Genomic DNA, 20,631 nt, shown 5'->3' on the forward strand with positions numbered 1-20,631 from the left:
CATGAAGGTCTACTCAGAGATATATTAGAGGCAGAAACGGAAGTTAGAAGGGGTAGAGGTAGACGTAGATTAGATTACTGTTCGCAAATAGTTAAGGATGTTGGATGCTCTAGTTTTAGAGATATGCGAAGATTAGTTCAGGATAGGAAGAAGTTGAGGTGCGTGTCCAAACAGTCTTAGGACTGACGACCTTATGATGATGATGACTGTAATACATAATTGCAATTTTAACCAAATTTAGTAGACGAGTGAAAGCTTTTCAACGGAATAGTAGCTAAGCCTATGATGATATGCCGGATACATTTCTTATAAAGTTAGAATTCTTGATCTAGTCAATTGGATTTTCTGAAAATTGTGCTCATGCAGATACGGCAATTTAAAGCGTCCTAATTTGAATCGTAATGTATGTATATATTCTTTGAACTTTCAGAAAGTCATTAATTCTGCAAGAAATAACCAAAAGCATTTTAAAATAAGATCAACTTTCTTGTATTTCATTTCATACAAGAAGATTATCAAGGATAACGGATATCTTACAACGACTCTCAACGAAAACTTCAGAGATTAGGGAAACCTCTAAAAATGGAAATTCATTGATGTCTTACAAAAATGTGAAATTAAATTGTTCCTTTAAATTTTAGATTTAACTGAAGTACGGAAAATTTGAAAACACTCAGAGATTAAATGGCTGGAAAATACTGTAAACAATTCCAAGAAAATTATTGTCTGATACTACTTAAGAGTTAAATGAAAGTAATCAAATCTGATTAAAACCGTAAAAAGACCTAGATAGGTGTAAGTTTTATTCTACATAAACCCGAATGCAAAACCCCTAGAGTGTAGTACCTGCAGAGAGTGTCATGGTGAAGGCACATTACAAATATACTCTGGATCTATACACATCGGTAAAGCTATTGACCCAGCCCCGAAGATAGCAGTTAAGCACACATAATGTTGATTTATGACCGCCTGCAAAAAACGCCGGTATTTTATGTAAGATCAAAGGAGTAACCATACTGTATACAATATCTTTATACTATTCCACGGCTATCAAACACCATTCTGAAAACTCCAGCCGTAAAAGCCTTAGCCTTTTCATCAAAACTGAATAATTCATTTCTGGCATAGAACAAGCACGAGCTGCTTCTGTGTACAATCTGCTGCTCAGGCATTACTGTAGCGTAAACTTTAATATAATATGCATACGGTTGAGACCATACAGAAGTCCAAGACGTTAACTTACCTCGTAAGCTCTGAATAGAAGATAAAGTTCTCGAGGCTTGGCATCCATTGGCAGTCCGCTCACGAACAGTGTTCGCACCTGAAAAAATGAGAGGAAAAACGGTTAGCTAAGTGAATGATACTGATGAGAATGTGCCGCGCAGATGATTCGAAAATAAATGAGGTGAACTACCTACGAGATGGAGCGCTCAGGTATTCCATTTCGCAAAGTGCAATTCTAAATAAATGGAAATTGATGCATTTCCTTTTCCTGTTCGGGCAACTTACATGTTGTACATACTTCACAGGCGAATGATGAGGATACCGTGGAAAGAGAAGGTTAGAAATGAAGACGTATTAGAAAGAATGGTGGAACAGAGGATTTTATGGAAGTCAATAGAAATAGGCGAGATAGGTTGGTAGGACACCTACTCAGGGATGAAGGACATGACATGTATTAGAAGCACAAACAGGAGTTAAGAGGGGTGGGTAGAGGTAGACGTAGGTTAGATTGCAGCTCACAAATAGCTAAAGATGTGGGGTGTTCTAGTTTTAGGGAAAAACGAAGTTTAGCTCAGGATAGGAATGAGTGGAGGTGCGTTTCCAACCAGTCTTAGAACTGACGATCTTATGATGACGACATAATTCACCTTCAATATAACATAAAGTAATAAAACATATAACAGCCTTATCTATGCATTCGTAGAATTAAGCAGAGGGCCTAAAGTTTTTGATATGTTTACTAATAGTCCAAATGTACTAAATGTTGATCGTCATCATAATAAGGGCGTCATTCCTTTGACTGGTTGGAGCTGAGTTAATCTTAAACTAGAATATCCCATATCCTTAACTATTTGTGAACAGTAATCTAATCTGGGTCTACATCTACTCCTCTTAACTCCTGTTTCTGTTTCAATATGTCTCTAACTTGAATTACTCTTTTAGGGGAATTACAACATTACCGGTATGGATTTGCCAGTAATTTATTTTTTTTATTTTTTTTTATTAATGTTATCCCTCGAGACATTTAATGTGGTGCATTTTCTCCAGATTGAATTTAAATTAGAACGATCCTGTCCCTAATCGAATCAATCTGAAGGCTGACGATGTTTTCGGTGGTGACAAATTTTATGTGACGTGAAACGTGAAGGATAATGGGGGCAAAGGTGCTACAATTTTTGTGAGGAAGACAGATTTTTATCAGTTTCCTTTTAGAGTTCGAGACCCCTTAAGGTATAAATAGATATGTATGTAGATACCGTGGAATTAAACGAACAAAGAAGGTGAACTTTAGGAAGTTCAGGGATTTACGAAAACTCGAAAAGCTAACAAAGCAACTGTATTAGTTTTTATGCAGAAGTCGACATATTTTCACCTAACCTAATAGCTGCTATCGAAATACCAAATCACAATTAGTTGACTGACAAAGACAACGGTTTTCTGAAAATACAGGGTGTTTCAAAAGTTCTAAGACAGCCTTTGGCAGATGGCAGCTGGGTTAATTCCAAGTATTTTTCCTTAAATGAATAAAGGTGCGATTCGTTTTTGTCTAGAAATTGTATGTTTTAAGGCTAAAATATTAATTAAACTATATTAACAAATAACAATTAAAGAAGTTTAATAAAACATGAATATAATTACATTTAAAATGCTTGTAATTTCTACACAAAAACGAACTGATGGACCCATGTGTTGCTGTCAAAATTTGTCATAGAAATCATAAAACACCCTGTATACACATATGCATATTCATTAGAATCTGTTTATGAAAAATAACATAAATTATTTCCACGACCAACATTGTTTCTAAAATTATTTTTCTTTCCCGATAAAGCGAAAAATCTTTCTTCCTCAAAATAAGTAAGCTCTAACAATTTTTTTTAAAACAAAATTACCACTGCCAACTCACATTTTTCTCATAGCTGTAATGACGGTAGGAAAAAATTTAATAACAAAAAATAAAAAAAGAAAAACTAAGGCGAAGATAAATTTTGTTTGACGACGGTTGTACACGCCTTCGGATATTGATTTTTCCAGAAATTATCCCAGGGAGGCCTTTGCCTGCCTTAGTGGTTTTAAAATATTCATCGACCATTGGAGCTCTCTACTTTATTAAATATGAACAGAGTCGGAGTTTCAGTACGCCACCAGTAGCAAACGCCCGATTCTATTTACTCGAAATTTATCTGGTTATAGTGCCATTGCACGCCATCTCATCCAACGAAAAACCCAAAGGGAAGACACACGATCTCACTTTCAAACGTGCTACGATTCCGAGAAGTAACACGAAGAGGATATAAAGTAGGAAACTTTTAAGTAGATATATATTACCCTTTAACCGAATGAAACTGATATTGTTGTTCTCTTAATTTTTTCTGCCTCTGGGCAATTGGGAACCGTCAAATGGGCATACACCATCTGGTGGCAAAATTTATAACTCGAATGAGGGAAACATTTACATAGGAACTGTGCACGCAAATTGTAAAGTTGTTTATTAAAATAATAAAACACGTTAAAAAAGTAAAATATTTTTGATGATGGAGTCGACGAAGTTTTCTTTTAAAGTTAAATCAAATAAAAAGTTAATATGTTCAGTGAATAGCTGCAATAGCACTTCAGACATAGATTTTCACTCTTCATCTACGTTAACTACTTTCCAATAAAAACTAACCGTTTTGTATATGTAAAAAATATATTCGGAAAATTAGAGAAAAAAGTAAACTAATAGAAGCTTGGATGAAAGCAGTAGGTATCAAAGAAGTGAATTCCGGAATAAAAATTTGTTCACGTCATTTTAATGCACATGATTATATTTCAGCAAGTATTTACCACCAGCCATAACCTCAATATTTAAAACTAGAATCATACTAAACCTATAAAGTGAGAAATTATTTATTCCTGTGTAATTGATTTAACACAATTCTAACGATACGATATAATTATTTTGAGGTTAAGAAACTACCTGCTGCAATACAACAAAGTTGCAATAATGTGTTTGCAACGTTCTCATAAATCGGCTTTGCACGTGCAACTCATTGATATAATACTGCTTAAATCACCCAGAATCACCTCACCAATTATATAACGTGAATCACTTTTTAAATCCGAAGTTTGTAAGAAGTAGGCAGTAAACTTGACGGAATTTAAAGGCTAGCTTTCGGATTTGTTATTTCCGAATTTTATAATATGATTGGCATTAAAAACACGCTCACCTTCAACGAAATTTCCTTTCCGAGGCTTTGTGTCAGCCCAATCACATATTGTGTCAATATTTATCATTTTATCGTAATTTAAAAACTTGGAAATTGCACGGTACACTATAAGAACTACGATAAATTTTCCCTAAACGACGCCATGTTTTTAGGCTCCTCCCATTTGACGGATCCCAATAGGAGTATCTTAAATTCAAAGGCGCCATCCCTAATGAACAATTAGGAGTGAAATGTAACAATAACAAAAGAAACATACGTGGTTTCACCCATAACGTCAACTATTTACTTTAATTTTTGATAAACAGTATTTGCTTTGGATATAATGACAATCTTTTCACTGTATCCATTGGCAGTGTGTTAGTAAAAAATTTGTTTGGTAACAAAGAAGTTCATGGTGGTCAGTTTTGTGTCCAAACTGCTGTTTCAAGACAGTTGGTCTATGTTCTGTCGAAATTGTCTACAACTGATGAGATCCATCAAGATCGAAATCACGATCCGCGTTTGGCTGTTTCAGCAGAATATTGACCACCATGAATTTCTTTGTTCGATTCTGGTAACGCGTCTATCACTACGCCGTGGATTAGGTTCAGCAAGTAGGTATCTATCAATGTAAATGGATCATGTTGAACATATTGAATTCCACTCAATGTAGCATTCCAATACGGATGACGTATGAGATCTAATAAGATCGAAATCGCCTTTTATGTCTGATACTTTCGATAAATTTCGTTTTTATTAGAATATTTCTATGCTCGAACATTACTAGCCACTAGTAGGTACATGTCTAAAATGGTCCCGTTTTAATGTCATCAACCATTTACATTGACGTATAAACTAAGAATCCATCATTTACATTGGATAAAAGTCTACCTGATGAATAAAACAGCCTGGTTTTATACAATGTCTTCAAATAGGTGCAGGTTGAATCCCTTAAGGCAACACGCGAAAATAGCATTCGTTTGTGGAGTCATTCGAATAAACTAATCCAGGAATTGCTGGAAGGCAGAGATGTAAACTTAACGGATATTTCTCGGAGCCAATGTACCCGTATCTATTATCTCGCATCAGTAACATTTATATGTTCACTGATGCGTTGTCCAAACTGATTTGCAATTATTAAACATCTCTATCTATGGTAGGTATGTAGGTATTGTGAAATTATTGGGGCACAACGAATTGTATCCAATTAGTTGAGGATTGCAATGGTAGAATGAGTTTGTCCAATTTTCTAATGTTTTCGTTGAGTTGTACAATATTCGTAATTAAAGGCGACAACGACATTCTATACCAAAAACTTCATTCCATTTATCTTTTTTAAGACATTATATAGAAATGAAAAAGACGGAGTAGTTTTTGTTAAAAAGGGGGGTACCTATTTGAGCTATAAATAATATATTGTATGATTATCTTCGTACAGGAATCAGATATCACCATCATCATAGGGTCGTCACTCTTAAGACTGGTTGTACAAGTATCTCCATAACTATTTGTGAACAGTAATCTAATCTAGGTCTACTTTCACCCCTATTGACTTCTGGTTTTACTTCTAATATGCCTTAAACTAGCCCTTTATGCCTAAGAGGGTGTCATACCAACCTGTCTCGCATGTCTTATTGACTTCCTTCGCGCTCCCTGTTCTCTCCTACTATTTGTAATACCTCCCTATTTCTAACCTTCTCTATCCACGGTATCCTCATCATTCGCCTGTAACACCAGATTCCTCCTTGATTGATGCTAATACTACCATAGAGATATCATTAGGGATAAAATAATAGACAGTATTATCCCATACATATGTGATATGGAGACCGTTTCTATTGTCTTCCAAATTGTTGTATAATTTTTCACATGAACTTCTATTAGCATGGCGAGAATAAAAGTAAGCCATAACAAAGAACGTTTTCGAAGTTAATGGGCTTTATTCATTTTTTTTACCGATAGTTACCTGCCCGTCCATTTGTTTCTGATAAATGGCTTGTGCCTGCATTATTTCACTGTAATTGTTAACATTGCGTGCTGTCGTCATCCGACATAAATATCACAAATGGTTCGTATTGATCGCATCCGTTTGTTTGTATTGTAAAATTTTAGTTCAATCGCTTTTTCTTTCTAATATATTATTCATTCGGCAACAATAAAAGGGCTTTGTGGTTAATCGATTTAAAACCTCTACCGCCTGCTGTTGTAATATTCAGAGCTTTCAGAATATCTGACGTAGCAAAAGTTGCATATACTTCGTTTACTTTCTGTAGCGATGTGACCTTCAGTTTGACCGGCGCAAAGTAGAAAAGAACAGCACTAGGCCAAAAAATGAAGGAGACAACTCTTAACCAGTGAGAAGCGTATAATCCGTACAGTATTGCACGGAAAAATTGACCATTTTATCCACTACAATTGCATTGCTCAAATGTGCTGTTATTGGTATCTTTTACTACTGAAAATATCAACGAGATGTTTATTTATATTTGGAGACATATTAAAGGCTTTAACGCTTGTTTTCGACTCGCGCTACTATTAATGATTGAACAAATCTTTTGGCAGGTACTATATGAAAAAGTATGTTTAATGAACAAGAGTCGAGAGTATAATGAGCTTTTTTCTTCCTACCTACGATTTTGCCAGCTCGCATCCAAGACATTGGAAGGGGAACATCGCCAGTGAAGTTTATGAAGTATACTAACGAAAGCACAACACAAAAGCATGTTCTCACTCACAATTAGTTTATATGGAGCAACTATGTATGAATTAGTACCATATGGGTCTCAAGATATTATGGTATAACGATCTAAAAAGTGGTGTTTAGATCAAATACATAGATTCACATACTAAGTGATATTTAAGTAGAGGTAATTTAGAACGACCTTGGCCTCATGATAATAGCCATGGAATATTCAGGCATGAGTATAAGTACGGACGCAATTAAATCTATACCATAGCCATACGATTGATCGTCACAAAATAAATGATGTAACATTCGTTTGCGAAAATCGTACTGATAATTGTTTCAAAGGAAACCTGCCATTCAAAGCGATGACGTCTTTGGATTCTGATGATTTTAAATTAAAAGAAAACAGGTGACGAACAAAAGCCAGCATGCTTCGGTTTCCAGCAGATTTTATATAATCCTGCCGGGCGTTTCAACTCGAGCTTTCTCTCGGAAAACTGAAAGTAAACTTTGACACAACCTGAAAATGAGAATTTTAGCTTGTAGTAATTCCGCTCGTATAGAATACCACGGCACGGCAACGTACAATAGTTAGAAGCTCTCACCGAGAAGGCATTCACGACGTTAATTTCCCTGTGTCAAAAGGACGCTATCATGTTCTGCGGCAGTAACGTTTATAACAAAAACTGCGACGTTTTATGAGGATAATCGGGATACTCGCAAGGGTAATCGATAATATAAAATTTTGGTAGAATTGTAACTATGTTTAAGATCAATCTGCGTATATTTGTAGCCGATAAATGTATTTTGAAGCATGGACCGTTTACTAATTTTCACTGCAATGTTTTCATCATTCGAGATCTGCTCAAAAAGTATCGCGAATTTTGAATTTTCGCGGGTTACGTATATTCGATTTTCGATATTTGTTGTTAATTTAATTATCTCCCAGTTGATTGACAAATAAAAACAACACCAATTTGGCAGTGGTAGTTTTATTGTCGAAAGTGAACAAAAAAGGTACCTGACAATCGAAATAAAAATAAGTACAAATTCAAAGAAGAGTTTTACAAAAGTTTGGCAATAATTTTTACAATATTAAATTTCAATCTGTTTACTAAGTTTGTTTGAGAATACAAAATACTGAAATAAAGTTGGTGAGTGACATGTGAACAATTTTCAGAACACTCAGAATTATGACACAACATACCTTTTTGTATCATTCAACTTGCCAGTTTTTGCACAGCAAAAACTCATACAACTTTCCGTCGGACTGACAATTTTTATTCTTACAATTTGTGGATAAATATCGGAGCACACTTTCAACTTTCGCCGTACAATCGTCCATTAAATTTTCCGCATTCTCCTACCAACCTAACTTGCATTTTCTAATTAGTGTCTAGTTACATTTTGATTACTGCCAACTTAGTTTTGTTTTGACTCTGTATAATAATTGACAAGTAAAAATTAATTCACCTCAACAATATCTTTATGGCACTATGTTGGTACTCATATCTCTCACTTATTTCGACAAGTTCCGCCATATTGAATGTTCAGTCAATTTTTGACCTTGGACCGAAGCAACGTTTACCGATGGTACAAAATGTTAGAGGGCCGAGAAGATGTGAACAATGAAGAGCGTGCTGGACGCCCGAGCGAAGTGAAGAAAAAAGTACTGGCCAATCGTCGAATCACTGTTGGAGAAGTTTCTGAGGACTTTAGCAAATCGACTGGCTTTTGTTACTCGATTTTTACTAATGATTTGGGCATAAGAAATTCGTACCTAAATTGCTCAATTACGACCAAAAACAGCATCGCATTAACATTGCTAAGGAGCTGTTGAACTCTGTCCGCACCGACCCAAATTTGCTCCAGATGGTGATGAATCATGGGTTTATCTGCGCGAAGATAGAAAGAATACACACTAGGCGTGAGCAAGACAGAAATAGTTGGAACAAGCTTGAACGAGCAGAGCTCTCGATGGGCGGTCTCAGGAGATCGACTAGAACTGTACAATACTAGACGAAAATGTTTAGCAATTTCTTAAATCAAAAATGTATACAAATTAACAATAGAAAACAAAGCAAAAGCTTTATAGGTGTATAGAACGTTAAGTTAATTCACTTGTTATTATTTTTGGCTAAATATGCTTTTAAATAAAGCATGTTCTTAAACTTTAACGAGACAGTTTAAATAATTTTGCAAATGGTACTGTACACTTTTGTCTAGTTCTCGCTCGATGATCGGTGGCGAAATGAGCTGCGCAAACAAATATGATTGAATTTGGAATTATGCTACGGCGCATCCTAATAAAGGGAAGGGGCATATCTCTAACTTCTCGAAACGAGTGTTCTATATATATATCTTCCTCTGATGCAACGAATTCCTTATGGGGTCATTAAGGATTTTCCAAAAGGCAATAGATCAATTCCATTACACCGTTCCATGTATGCATATACATATGTAGTGAAGACGACGCTTGGTTCGGCTTGGTCTGGTATAATTCGAAAGTCGAGTCGTGTCGAGTCGATGCACTCTCCCAACGGAATCTCTCGTCCTCGACTATTCCAGGAAAGGCGAATGGAAATACTGCAGAGTCCCAGGACTACGCCAGATAAACTTCTTTTAACTTTTATTTTTGTTTTCTTGCGCTAAATTTCATCGAGGAATGCTTTACGCGATGTTTGCAGTAATATATTTCCATCAGCTAACCTACAGAGAGAAGGAAAACGACGCGGCCGGTGTTAACGATGAAATTTACTACATAGGACTCGACGCCGACGTCCCGTCCAACTGTAATATCCACAATACCAGAATTTGTTATTTATGGAGCTTTTGACGATGCAACTTTGACCCAGTAAGTGGTTTCAAAACATATGAAAACTATATAAAACTTGCCGCAATGTACTGAGAGGGGAACAAGCGCAGTTTCAGGATTAGAAAGATATAAAAGGCGAAAGGGTAAATATTTTATAGATCTTAGGAAGGAGAGAAGCCCTTCAATTTTGATTTTAACATTCACAGTAAGACGGGACAACTTTCGGGAAGAATATACAGAAGTTATAGTTTAGCATACTTGGATGATAATAATCTAAAAAAGGAGAGACCAGATGGAGGAGTTTCTAAAATATGAACGATATATACTTAAATCAGAAATGAGAGATTAATGCTGGCAAATAGTTAGAGATGTAGGATTTTCTAGTCTTTGCAAAATGGGAAGATTGACTCATGATGGGATATAGTGAAAGTGGTTGTTCAGTTTGTGATAATGGTGATGATCGCAGAAGAAGATAATAGAGAATTTTGTTCCCAATTCATATTCCCAATCAGTATGCCTGGATCCCTAGCGGTTTTCTGTGTTGCTGGGAATAGATGAGGAAGGCAGGATTTCAAGATCAATAACACTCGAACAAACTTGACAGTGTAATTGACAGCTTTGAATTATCAAATAAAAATTGTATTAGTTTATCAGGAAGGCGTTTGTTTAATATCAGTATTAATTAATAACTGTTGTACTATTATTGTACTAGGTCCCACAGGTAATTGGGAATTGCAGCTCCTATTTGAGCTGCATCTTATTGTTATTAATGTTCGCAGTGCACATGATTTCTCGATACTGTCGAAGCACAAAGGTTTTGCTACGTACTATGTGATTAAAGAATATTTTGGTAGGCATTTGAGAGATGAATATGTACAATCGACTCTATTTCAGAGATTTACCTACACAGACTGCTAACAATTGATGCTACAACATCTCACTCTACAGGAATGCATAAATGAGACTGGTTTTGACAGAAAATACGTAAGCATCTTAATCGATATTCTGCAATAGTTAGGTCGTTAAGAGTTTTAATTTTTCTTTTCCCCGTGGGACACTCGATTACGTCGTTGTTTCGTTGCAAAAGAGTGCGTCAACTGTCTTTAACAATCATGAACAGTAATTTATTTAACTTTACATAACTGATTGCTTTAAGGATGTTGCGGAATGTTCAAATGAAAAAAAATTTACGGGCAGATTGCAAATGTACATAAAACTTGAAGTAAAAATTTCGTTGCGACTCGTTTTTCCACTTGCCCGCTGCCATTCGTTTTGCCACTTGTCCGTTGAAGTTTCTCTTCTACTATGTGTCCCAGCACACATTTCATTTTCAGATGCTTACTGCAAATTATGATTTGATTTTTACACAGACCGCAAATAGAGGCAATGATACCCAATCGCGTGGAGAGCAGAGGTAAGAAAACAACAGCTGAGCACAGCACACGCCGCAGGGACTCTAGCGGACTCTCCGCGCGGCTGCGCATTATATCCATCTAATACAGCCGTTGTCCTCTTTCCGCCGCCACCAGCGTTTCTCTCCCTCCACCACGCGATATACCGTCTACCCCCTCCACGCGTCCGTAACGCTCTTTCGTGACAGAAAAAATCGTAATACCCCGTCTATATAGAAGTTTCACTTGAAAAAAATGTTCATAAATGGTCTTCATTTCTAGCACCGAGTTATTACCGTTCTCATCAATAAATCTCGAAGCGAAGTGAATGTTTCCTGTTGGAAATGTTTTTGATAAAAAGCTCCATTGGACTACTTTCCCGTGAAAATAAAGTGCTTTGGTCGCCAGTATAATTATCATGAAACGTTTACATTCGAAATTCTATGAAATCCAATTTTCGTCGGAACGAATTTTAATATTTCATTCAGTTTGCTTTAACCATCAAAATAATTGACGACAAACGTACACCGTTAAAAGTGTGCATGTGTGCTTGTGTAGTTTACACATATGTGTTGTATATTGGCAGCTCAATTCACTTGGTTCAGTTGAAACGAGTGGTCCAACAAAGGACGACAGAATGTTTTCAGGTTCACATGCTCTCCATTTTAATCTAAACGAAAATTTCCCGTTCATTGTAGAGGATAACGAATAAAGGGTTTTCGCAATTCGACATGGAGCATTTTCTACGGAAACAGCGGAATTGCATAGCCTCCGTTCCGCTCAGCCTTATGGTAAATAGTCCGTTCATGAATAAAATGGACCTTCTTCAGTCGATGTTTCTAACACGTGCCAGATGTAAACGAACCGTTTTAATATTTATTAAAATATACCTAGATGTCAGTTGACCCACTGCAGAAGTATTCAAAAATTGGTATTTTGGGAAGAAAAATACAAGTCATAACTTTAAAATAATGAAACTGTGGTGAAACAATATCGATGTGAATTACAATAAGAATGTCTTTCAGCCTTCAAATGTTTTTTATCGTAAACCTAAATAGTCCATGATCATTGTACTTTGAGTTGTTGTTATTATGGTTTACTTTTTTAAATCCACATGAGTTTTTATTTTTGATTCACTATGAGCTGCACTGATGTTATTATTTGTACTCAATTATTTCAAAGCAAAGTCGAAATTTGGTTAGCAATTCATGTGGGTCCCTTCTCCATGTTTAGAGACGTGCGAGAAATACTCCTTATTTTGCTGCCCTTCTTCCTTTGTCTTTCTTCCGCGCATAAACGTTGCTAACTGAAATTCTTCCTATTCTTGTCAAGCATAATGTTTCGCAGAATATTGTTAAAAATTAACAATCAACACTACCACAAATAATGTCTGGTGGCTCCGGGATCTTGCTCTGAAACGTGCCTCATCCTATTCCCGCTTATTCCTTCATTAAATATTTCTTAGTTGATTTTAGTACTTAAAATTCTCTTATGTTTTAGAACCAACTTTTGTTGATAGAAATGTTTATCCGCTCCTGCACTTGTTTCTAATGGCCCACTTACAAATAGAATGGAGATTTTTTGTCGTCGGAGACCGACTGTTTACATACCTTGGCGGTATTTCGTTGTAATCAAATAAACATTTATTCAAAATGCTCCGGGATAGGCAAGGAGTCAAGATAGGGAATGCAGAGAAAATACGGTAGTTTCTGTCCAGCAATTTTCTTTCCTCCTGTTTTCTGTTTTTCAATTTTCTAAAAAGATATACTCATACGTGTGTGTGTGTGTGTGTGTGTGTGTGTGGGGATGTACTGTGTATACCCATCCGGTCGCCTTAAGGAAATCTGCTCCGTTTTATTTTCCTGGAACTAAAAGGGAGTTGATGTCTTTTCGTATTTTCAAGGGGACGAGAAAAACATCTTGGGTCCTATATCGATTTCCTCCATAACTTCCGATTGAAGTTAAACCTCGGACATTACTTCCGGAAAAAGTAAAAACAACCAATAAGCATTGACATGCACAGTTTTGAAACCGTTTAATTTTGATCATTATCTTTTTTTTTTAAGACTATCTCATTCCTAACAAAACCAAGAACAGCAATAAATCCTCATAACAGAGGTCGAAAGCTTAAGTTTCGTTGGAGCCACGGAGCTTACACGAAGTGAACGGATATTTGTTGCAGATTATGCTTACAATGGAAGTAGAGAGTCAACACCATGATTGCGAACTGCCTCGCTCTCGTAATCGTCGATTCACGTCGCCGGCTATCCCAGAGACGACAACGGCATTCTCATCAACGAACCGCAATAATTGTTTTATTCCAAACGAGACGGCACGACGCTACGATTCAATTCCGCCCCGGAATCTTTACTTCCTCAGTCGTACAGTAGACGTATGTAGTGTTGACGACAAAAGTGATGATCCATAAAAGCAGAATACAGGGACGTGGAGGAGATTGTCACGGGAACAGTGGTGGAATATTTGGATTCCATTGGTTACCCGTACTGCAGGTACCTCAGCGGTTCACTGACGATCTGCTCGACATAGAGGTAGAGCCGATAAAATGTAGGCACAACATTTTGGGCATAACCCATTCTCCTTTGAGAGGCTTCACTCCCTTCGCCTAAAAACCCACTTCATGCTTCGTCCTTGTTTCCTGTTATAGGAGCTAGGGGCTCATAACTGGACGTGGTACTGGTTACATGAAGGATTATTAAATCCCGAGATAATGAGACGTTGAGGTGAAGCATGACATTACCCGATTAACTGATAGTTTCACATTAGGTTCTCCTTTCGAAGTTTACTAGGAATTGGGGGCTCACTTTTTGAAAGTTTTTTGTTCCAAATGAGCCAATAGTAGGTATCCAAGTAAGGTGCTGGGGGCAAAACGTTGTACAAATGTTGGGACATCAATGTACGTAAGAGGTGTAGCTTTTTCAGTAAATACAACATAAAGTCATAGTAATGAAGGGTAATTGCATGCTATATTCCTTACAAATGGTGTTACCACTTCTGTTCCCGATAGTACATCGCTGGAAGTTTTGATGAGAAAGCGAATCTCCACAGTTCTAAGGAAATGTGATGTCGATCTTAGACAATAAGGTCCTTAACATATCTAATTAAGTATTCTACGGGATTATTAAGTCAATTAGGATGCCAAATTAATTAGCATTTTTTACCACCTTTATCTACAATAATATAGCTATAGAACCAGGGAAAGCGGTACTGTTTATCTTGATTTTAGATAAAGAAGGAACACATCGTTTCTACAAACATCCTATCTCGCTTTAATACGTTCAAGAATTCAGGAGAATCATGCGTACAATATCAAATTAGTGGCAATCTGCTGATATTTACTGCTAACTGAAATATTTCATACATTTGATAAAGGTTTTACAAAAGAGTATCTACATGTCTAACTGAATCTACATTCTCATTCCCACCAGCTAGTAAAGCTGGTGGACGGGCAGTTCCTCCACATTATTTAGGAGGATAGGCAGGAAGGCTCTCCACAGGAATCGTGGAAATGGGTGGGTGGTGGTTGGGATGAGAAAGATGAGATGGACGAGTTGAAGACAGAAGGCAGCGAAAGAACAAATTTACTATACGATTAATTAATCTTTCGCTTGTACGCCAATTCACACATCTTTTCTAGCTGTTCTACAATGATTAATCGAAGAGTGGTGCTTTTGCTCATGGTCAACCGAGGTATAGCTCAAGCTCACATGCATCCATATACGAGGGTGGATTGATAAGTTTCCGGCCTGACCAAGAAAAACAAGGTTTTTAAAAATTTTTTTTTTTTTATTTTCAACATAATCTCCTCCAAGGCTGATACATTTCTCATAGCGGTGTTCCAGTCTATTAATGCCATCTCTATAGACTGATTCGTCAAGCTCCTCAAAATAACCATTTACAGCTTCGATTACTTCTTCATTGTCCGCAAATCTCTTACCGCCAAGCCATTTTTTGAGATTAGGGAACAGAAAATAGTCACTCGGGGCTAGGTCTGGAGAGTAAGGAGGGTGCGGCATCAATTCAAACTTTAGATCGTTGATTTTAGCCGTCGCAACGATTGACGTGTGCGCTGGTGCGTTATCGTGATGAAACAAGATTTTTTTCTTCGCCAGATGAGGTCGTTTAATTTTCACCTCGTGGCTCAAACGTTGCAATAAGTCTGCGTAGTATTGACCAGTGATAGTATTACCCTTTGCAAGGTAATCAATGTATATAATACCTCTTGCATCCCAAAAAACAGTAGCCATAACCTTGTTCGCCGAAAAAATTGTTTTTGCCTTCTTTGGAGTTGGTTCCCCTGGTCCAATCCACTGTTTAGACTGTTCTTTGGTTTCAGGAGTGTAGTGGTGGACCCACGTTTCGTCAACGGTTACGAATCGACGCAAAAATTCGCTTGGATTACGCTTATACAATGACAAATTTGCGGTAGAAATGTTTTTTCGAATCAATTTTTGGTCGACTGTTAGCAAACGCGGCACCCATCTTGCACAGAGCTTTTCCATATGCAAATGTTGGTGCAAAATATGTTGCACACGTTCATATGACATCTTACAGGTCTCAGCTATCTCACGCACTTTCAATCTGCGGTCTCCCAGCACTATTTGATGAATTTTTTCGATCATATCTGGAGTTGTGACCTCAACGGGGCGTCCTGAGCGAGGCCCATCAGAGGTGCTCACACGACCCTTTTTAAACTCGGAAACCCACTGCTTAACGGTTGAATATGACGGGGAGGATGTCCCCAGTGTTGAGTCCATCTCTTTTTTAATTTCCTTCGGCGTTAACCCCTTCAAATAAAAGTATTTGATGACAGCACGATTTTCCTGCTTTTCCATTTTTACGAAAACCACAGAGGCGTCTTGTTCAGCGTGCTGTCAAACCTACACTAGCAAGGAGATCGGGCTGAAACTATAGCTACAAGCTATCCAAGGATGGTACTATAGAATGTCACCTCAAGGTAGGCCTAGTGGCGTCATCTCTTGGTTAGGCCGGAAACTTATCAATCCACCCTCGTAATTAAATTGCCGAATATTGAACGCTTAACTCTAGGGAACATAGGAGGTCTATTCAAAAAGTATCGCGAATTTTTAATTTCTGCGGGTTACGTACATTCGATTTTCGATTTTTGTGTGGCGTTATGTTGGGACATGGTGCATCACGAGTTCTTACCACAGGGTAGAAAGGTCAATGACGAATATTACTTGAAAGTTGTGTGCAATTTACGCGAAACAATCCGCCAGAAACGCTCGGATTTGTGGAAGAACAAAAATTTGGCTTTTGCATCATGATAACGCCCCTGCTCACACATCGTTGCTTGTGCGATTTTTGGCCGAAAACAAAACACTTAATGATGCCGCAGCCATCGCATTCCCCAGATCTGGCCACCTGTGACTTGTTCCCGAAACTAAAGGGGTCCATGGAAGGATGACGCTACGCTATGATTAAAGAGATAAAGACGACATCGAAGGAGGAGCTGAACAAGATCACAAAAAATGAGTTTCTCAAGCACTTCGAGGATTGGAAAAATGTTGGCACATGTGTATAATATCTGAGGGGGATAAAATAAATATTCATGAATAAAAAATAATTTTTGAAAAAACAAAATTCGGGATATTTTTTGAACAGACCTTGTATTTCATTTGAGCAGTTAAAAACACCATCGTATTATAATGTTTCGGACAAGTTTTCGCGGACAACATACATAATCTTTCGGATTTTTCTGCGGTCGCAACATTTTCCTTAGGAAAAGACCAGAGCCATGAAAAATCCAGAAAAATAATACATCGACTGTACTTTGTTTTTGTAACCAAACATCCCATATGAGACATTGCAACCCATTTACTAGAAAAATTGAAAAATGTCGACGGTGAAACGTAAAAAATTTCAGTCAAATGAACAAATCAACGACGTAAAGCTAGTTTCTGATCTTGAGCTTTATTGATATTTCCGAATGATTTCGGTGATTCGTTAGGCTCCATATTCGGTATTTCGTATAATACGCCCTTCTGCCACGTTCGTTTTTTGTTCTTTCAATCCGGAAAATAAACATCAGCAACTTGTTATGTTATGTTCATTTTTTGGTTTGAAGCAAGCAATCCGAATGGAGTCGATGTTGTGTTTTGGAATTGCGGAGCCATTTGAACGTACGTTGCATTTATAATTAATTCCTATCGTGCACGTTCTATTTCGTAGTAATTGTTCTCCTTTCCAGGATGGAACTATTCCGAAATGCGGGGCACGAATTGGCAATTTGCACGAGTAAAAATAAATATTTCTCTACACTACTGAGCAACGCGTGACTGTTATCGCATTGTTACCAGTTCGTAGTTTAAGGAAAATGCACTTAGAAAAATACAAATAGAAATAATGTCCACAGTTTCGCAGAGGCGTATCACCCACAAATTCCAACTGAGAAGAGGGCGAATTAAAAACATATGTACAGACATAAAGAATCTCTTATTGTACTGTATCATCACAAATATCTCACCAGGGATGTTTCAATTCGAAAAATTACCTCCAAAAATGTTGTTGGCTTTTAATTCTGTGGTCCGACACCAAATCTAGGACCCTAGTGAAGCCCTGTGATGCTCAAACTTATCTTACACTACAAATGAATGTATTTTCCTATACAATCAGATTTTGCAGTAAAAATTAAGGGCTTCCCGTAGGAAAAATTTCCATTGAAGTTCAATGGGAATCAATGGAAAATTTGTAAATTCCATTCAAAACCATTTGGCATAAATGGAAAAATAATTGTTTCCATTTACAATGATTCCCCGTAGAAAAAGTTTCTATTGAACTTCAATGGGAATCAATGGAAAATTTGTAAATTCCATTCAAAACCATTTACCTGAAGAACCAAATTCTCCACAAAATAATATGGATTATGGAAAAAAGCATGCTGATGAAGTTCCAATGGAACGCAATGGGATTTCCATTGCTCAACGCAATGGAATTTCCTTTGAGTTCATTAATGGAATTTCCATTGCGTTCAACAATGGTAATGTCATTGAGTTCGGGAATGGAAATTCCATTGGTAATTCTCCATTTATTATCATTAATTATTATCAGTGGTGATTAAATGGTTTTTTTTTAATGGAAATTGAATGGAAATTTTTCCTACGGGTTCTAATTAGAAAACAAAGTTGGGTGTTAAAGGCCCTCGTCAGAATCGAGCTCACGGTGAACGACCATACAATTAGATGACCCCAACATTTTTCGTCGTAATTTTTCGATTTGGTACTTGATTAGATAAGAAGCGTTTATGTGGGAGCCGGACAAGACCAAGACGTAAAAGAAAATTTTAAACTTGACCTGGACATATCTTTTCCGTAAAATTAGATTCTGCAATAAAAAATAGGGGTTCGAATTAGAAAAATTAAGTTGGCAATCTGAGGGTCTCATCAAGGTCTCTGACCCGTTGTCGAGTAGAAAAATCAGAAGGTGCCTTTAGAACACTTTGTAGAAATCGTTCTTCCAATTGGAACTTCATTGGAGAAATATTTGGGCTGGCAGTTTAAATTGAGACGACCGGTAATTAGGCATAAAGGGACTAATTTTTGAATTTACTGTAAAAGAACTAAAGAGTTGCCCCAGTGAATAAAAATATCGATTGTTTTAAAGGGTCGAGTCGCTCCTAACAAAAAGAAATCACTTTTGTGTTCGCTACTCGAAGAAAGAAATTTAGAAGGGTTTGAGGTTTAGTGCTATGGGCGAATGATGAATACTGTGGATAAAAATGGTTACAGTTATGGACCCTAGAAAATTTTTGAAAAAGTAGGAAAACAGAGGATGCTGTGGAAGAAGGTAAAGAAAATGAGCTATAGGATGATCCATTTACTGAGACATGAAGGATTCGTTAGAGACATATTTGAGGCAGAAGCAGGGGCAAAGAGGGCAGAGGAAGACCTAAATTAGGTTACATGTACTAATTTGGGGGAAATGCGAAAATTGGCAGAGTATATAAAAGAGTGCTTCAACCTCTTTTCAGACTAACAACCTTTTGCTGCTGAATCATTTAACAACAGTTTCCGAAATTTTAATCCGTAATATAATTAGAAAAATTCTCAATATAATAGCCTCTAATGGACACATTAGTTTTTGAATATGAAAATATAATTCTCTAGCTTTTTACCAATTTCCTTTTAATTTTCAAACATGAATAATGCCCCTAATCAAGAAATCCTTCCAAACTTTTAGGCAGTCCTTTTCGGAAATGGTAAAAGACAGATATAAAAACGAGTTACTCCTAAATTCAGTATCTTAAAACATTTAATGATTGTATTTGGAGAATGACACACTTAGCTGATGAAACAATGCAAATCCTTTATCACAAGGCAGAGGGCGATTTGCGACTTTTAGAAATCCGAACTGAAAAAGAAAGAAAACATCTGCATATTCAGGAGGCCGCTTGATCCAGTTATTTCGCATGGACGAAACGTTACGTGAATAAATCGAGCTGCAAAACGATCGACATATTTGAACAATTTCTCATTCCAATCACGACAGCATTGCCTGGCGTCAAACGGGAACGTCGCCGTCGACAGGAAGAATCGGGAAAGGAGAAAAAGCACCGTGTCGATAGACGCCCACTCGCTCGCGTTCAAGATGACATCCAAGTGCCATGACGTGTCAAGTCTGGATGCTGAATGATACGTAAGCACTCAATTGAACAAGCAGAGGAAAAAACGACATATTTAACGTGTACTGTTATTACTCGTTTACTCCCTCAAATTGAAAGGGAACCTACAGGATTGATGGGAAAAGCAAATTGAAATTAAAATGGAGATCAATCTCTCACTCACAAAAATAATTTCGTTTTTTAATATGGCGCTTATATAAAAATTATTTATGTACCTATGCAATAACACTAACTAGGCATTTAAACTGCTGCTTATTTATCTCATTCTATGTCATTATAAATGCTTATTAATTTGACACAGGATAATATATCACCCTGTATTAAGTCTATTTGGATCGTTTATATTCGACTGTCCAAGTCCCTGACTTCCAGTTGTTTATTTAAATTATAATCAAATTTTGCAGATTAAGTCTTCGTTTTTCGGGAAAACTCTCGAAATTCTTTTGTTATGCGATCATATATGTGTCGTTCACGAATAATTTATTGCCTCGAGGCTAGTAGGTGTCGCTTTCAGTATTATTAGTGAAAACTTTGCCGGCTATTTATTACGAGTTACTGCAGGTAATCGATATATTGATTTTATCACATCCATGCTTGTATATGTACTTTAATGAAAATTTTGAACTATTTGGATCGTTTATATTCGACTGTCCAAGTACCTGACTTCT

At 36.9% G+C, this 20,631-nt stretch overlaps 1 protein-coding gene across 3 annotated transcripts in view; it reads right to left on the reverse strand.

Annotated features, from left to right (window-relative positions):
* Nucleotides 1-20,631, reverse strand: part of LOC108740307 (protein couch potato) — a 289,273-nt gene that overhangs the window by 15,445 nt on the left and 253,197 nt on the right. For all 3 annotated transcript variants that reach the window (XM_025975720.1, XM_025975719.1, XM_025975721.1), the window contains exon 2: nucleotides 1,244-1,321. In XM_025975720.1, coding sequence (XP_025831505.1) covers nucleotides 1,244-1,321 — 78 coding nt within the window. The remainder of the gene's footprint in view (nucleotides 1-1,243; nucleotides 1,322-20,631) is intronic.

This window comes from Agrilus planipennis, unplaced genomic scaffold (assembly GCF_000699045.2).
Source record: "Agrilus planipennis isolate EAB-ADULT unplaced genomic scaffold, Apla_2.0 scaffold203, whole genome shotgun sequence".
NCBI classification, from domain to species: domain Eukaryota; kingdom Metazoa; phylum Arthropoda; class Insecta; order Coleoptera; family Buprestidae; genus Agrilus; species Agrilus planipennis.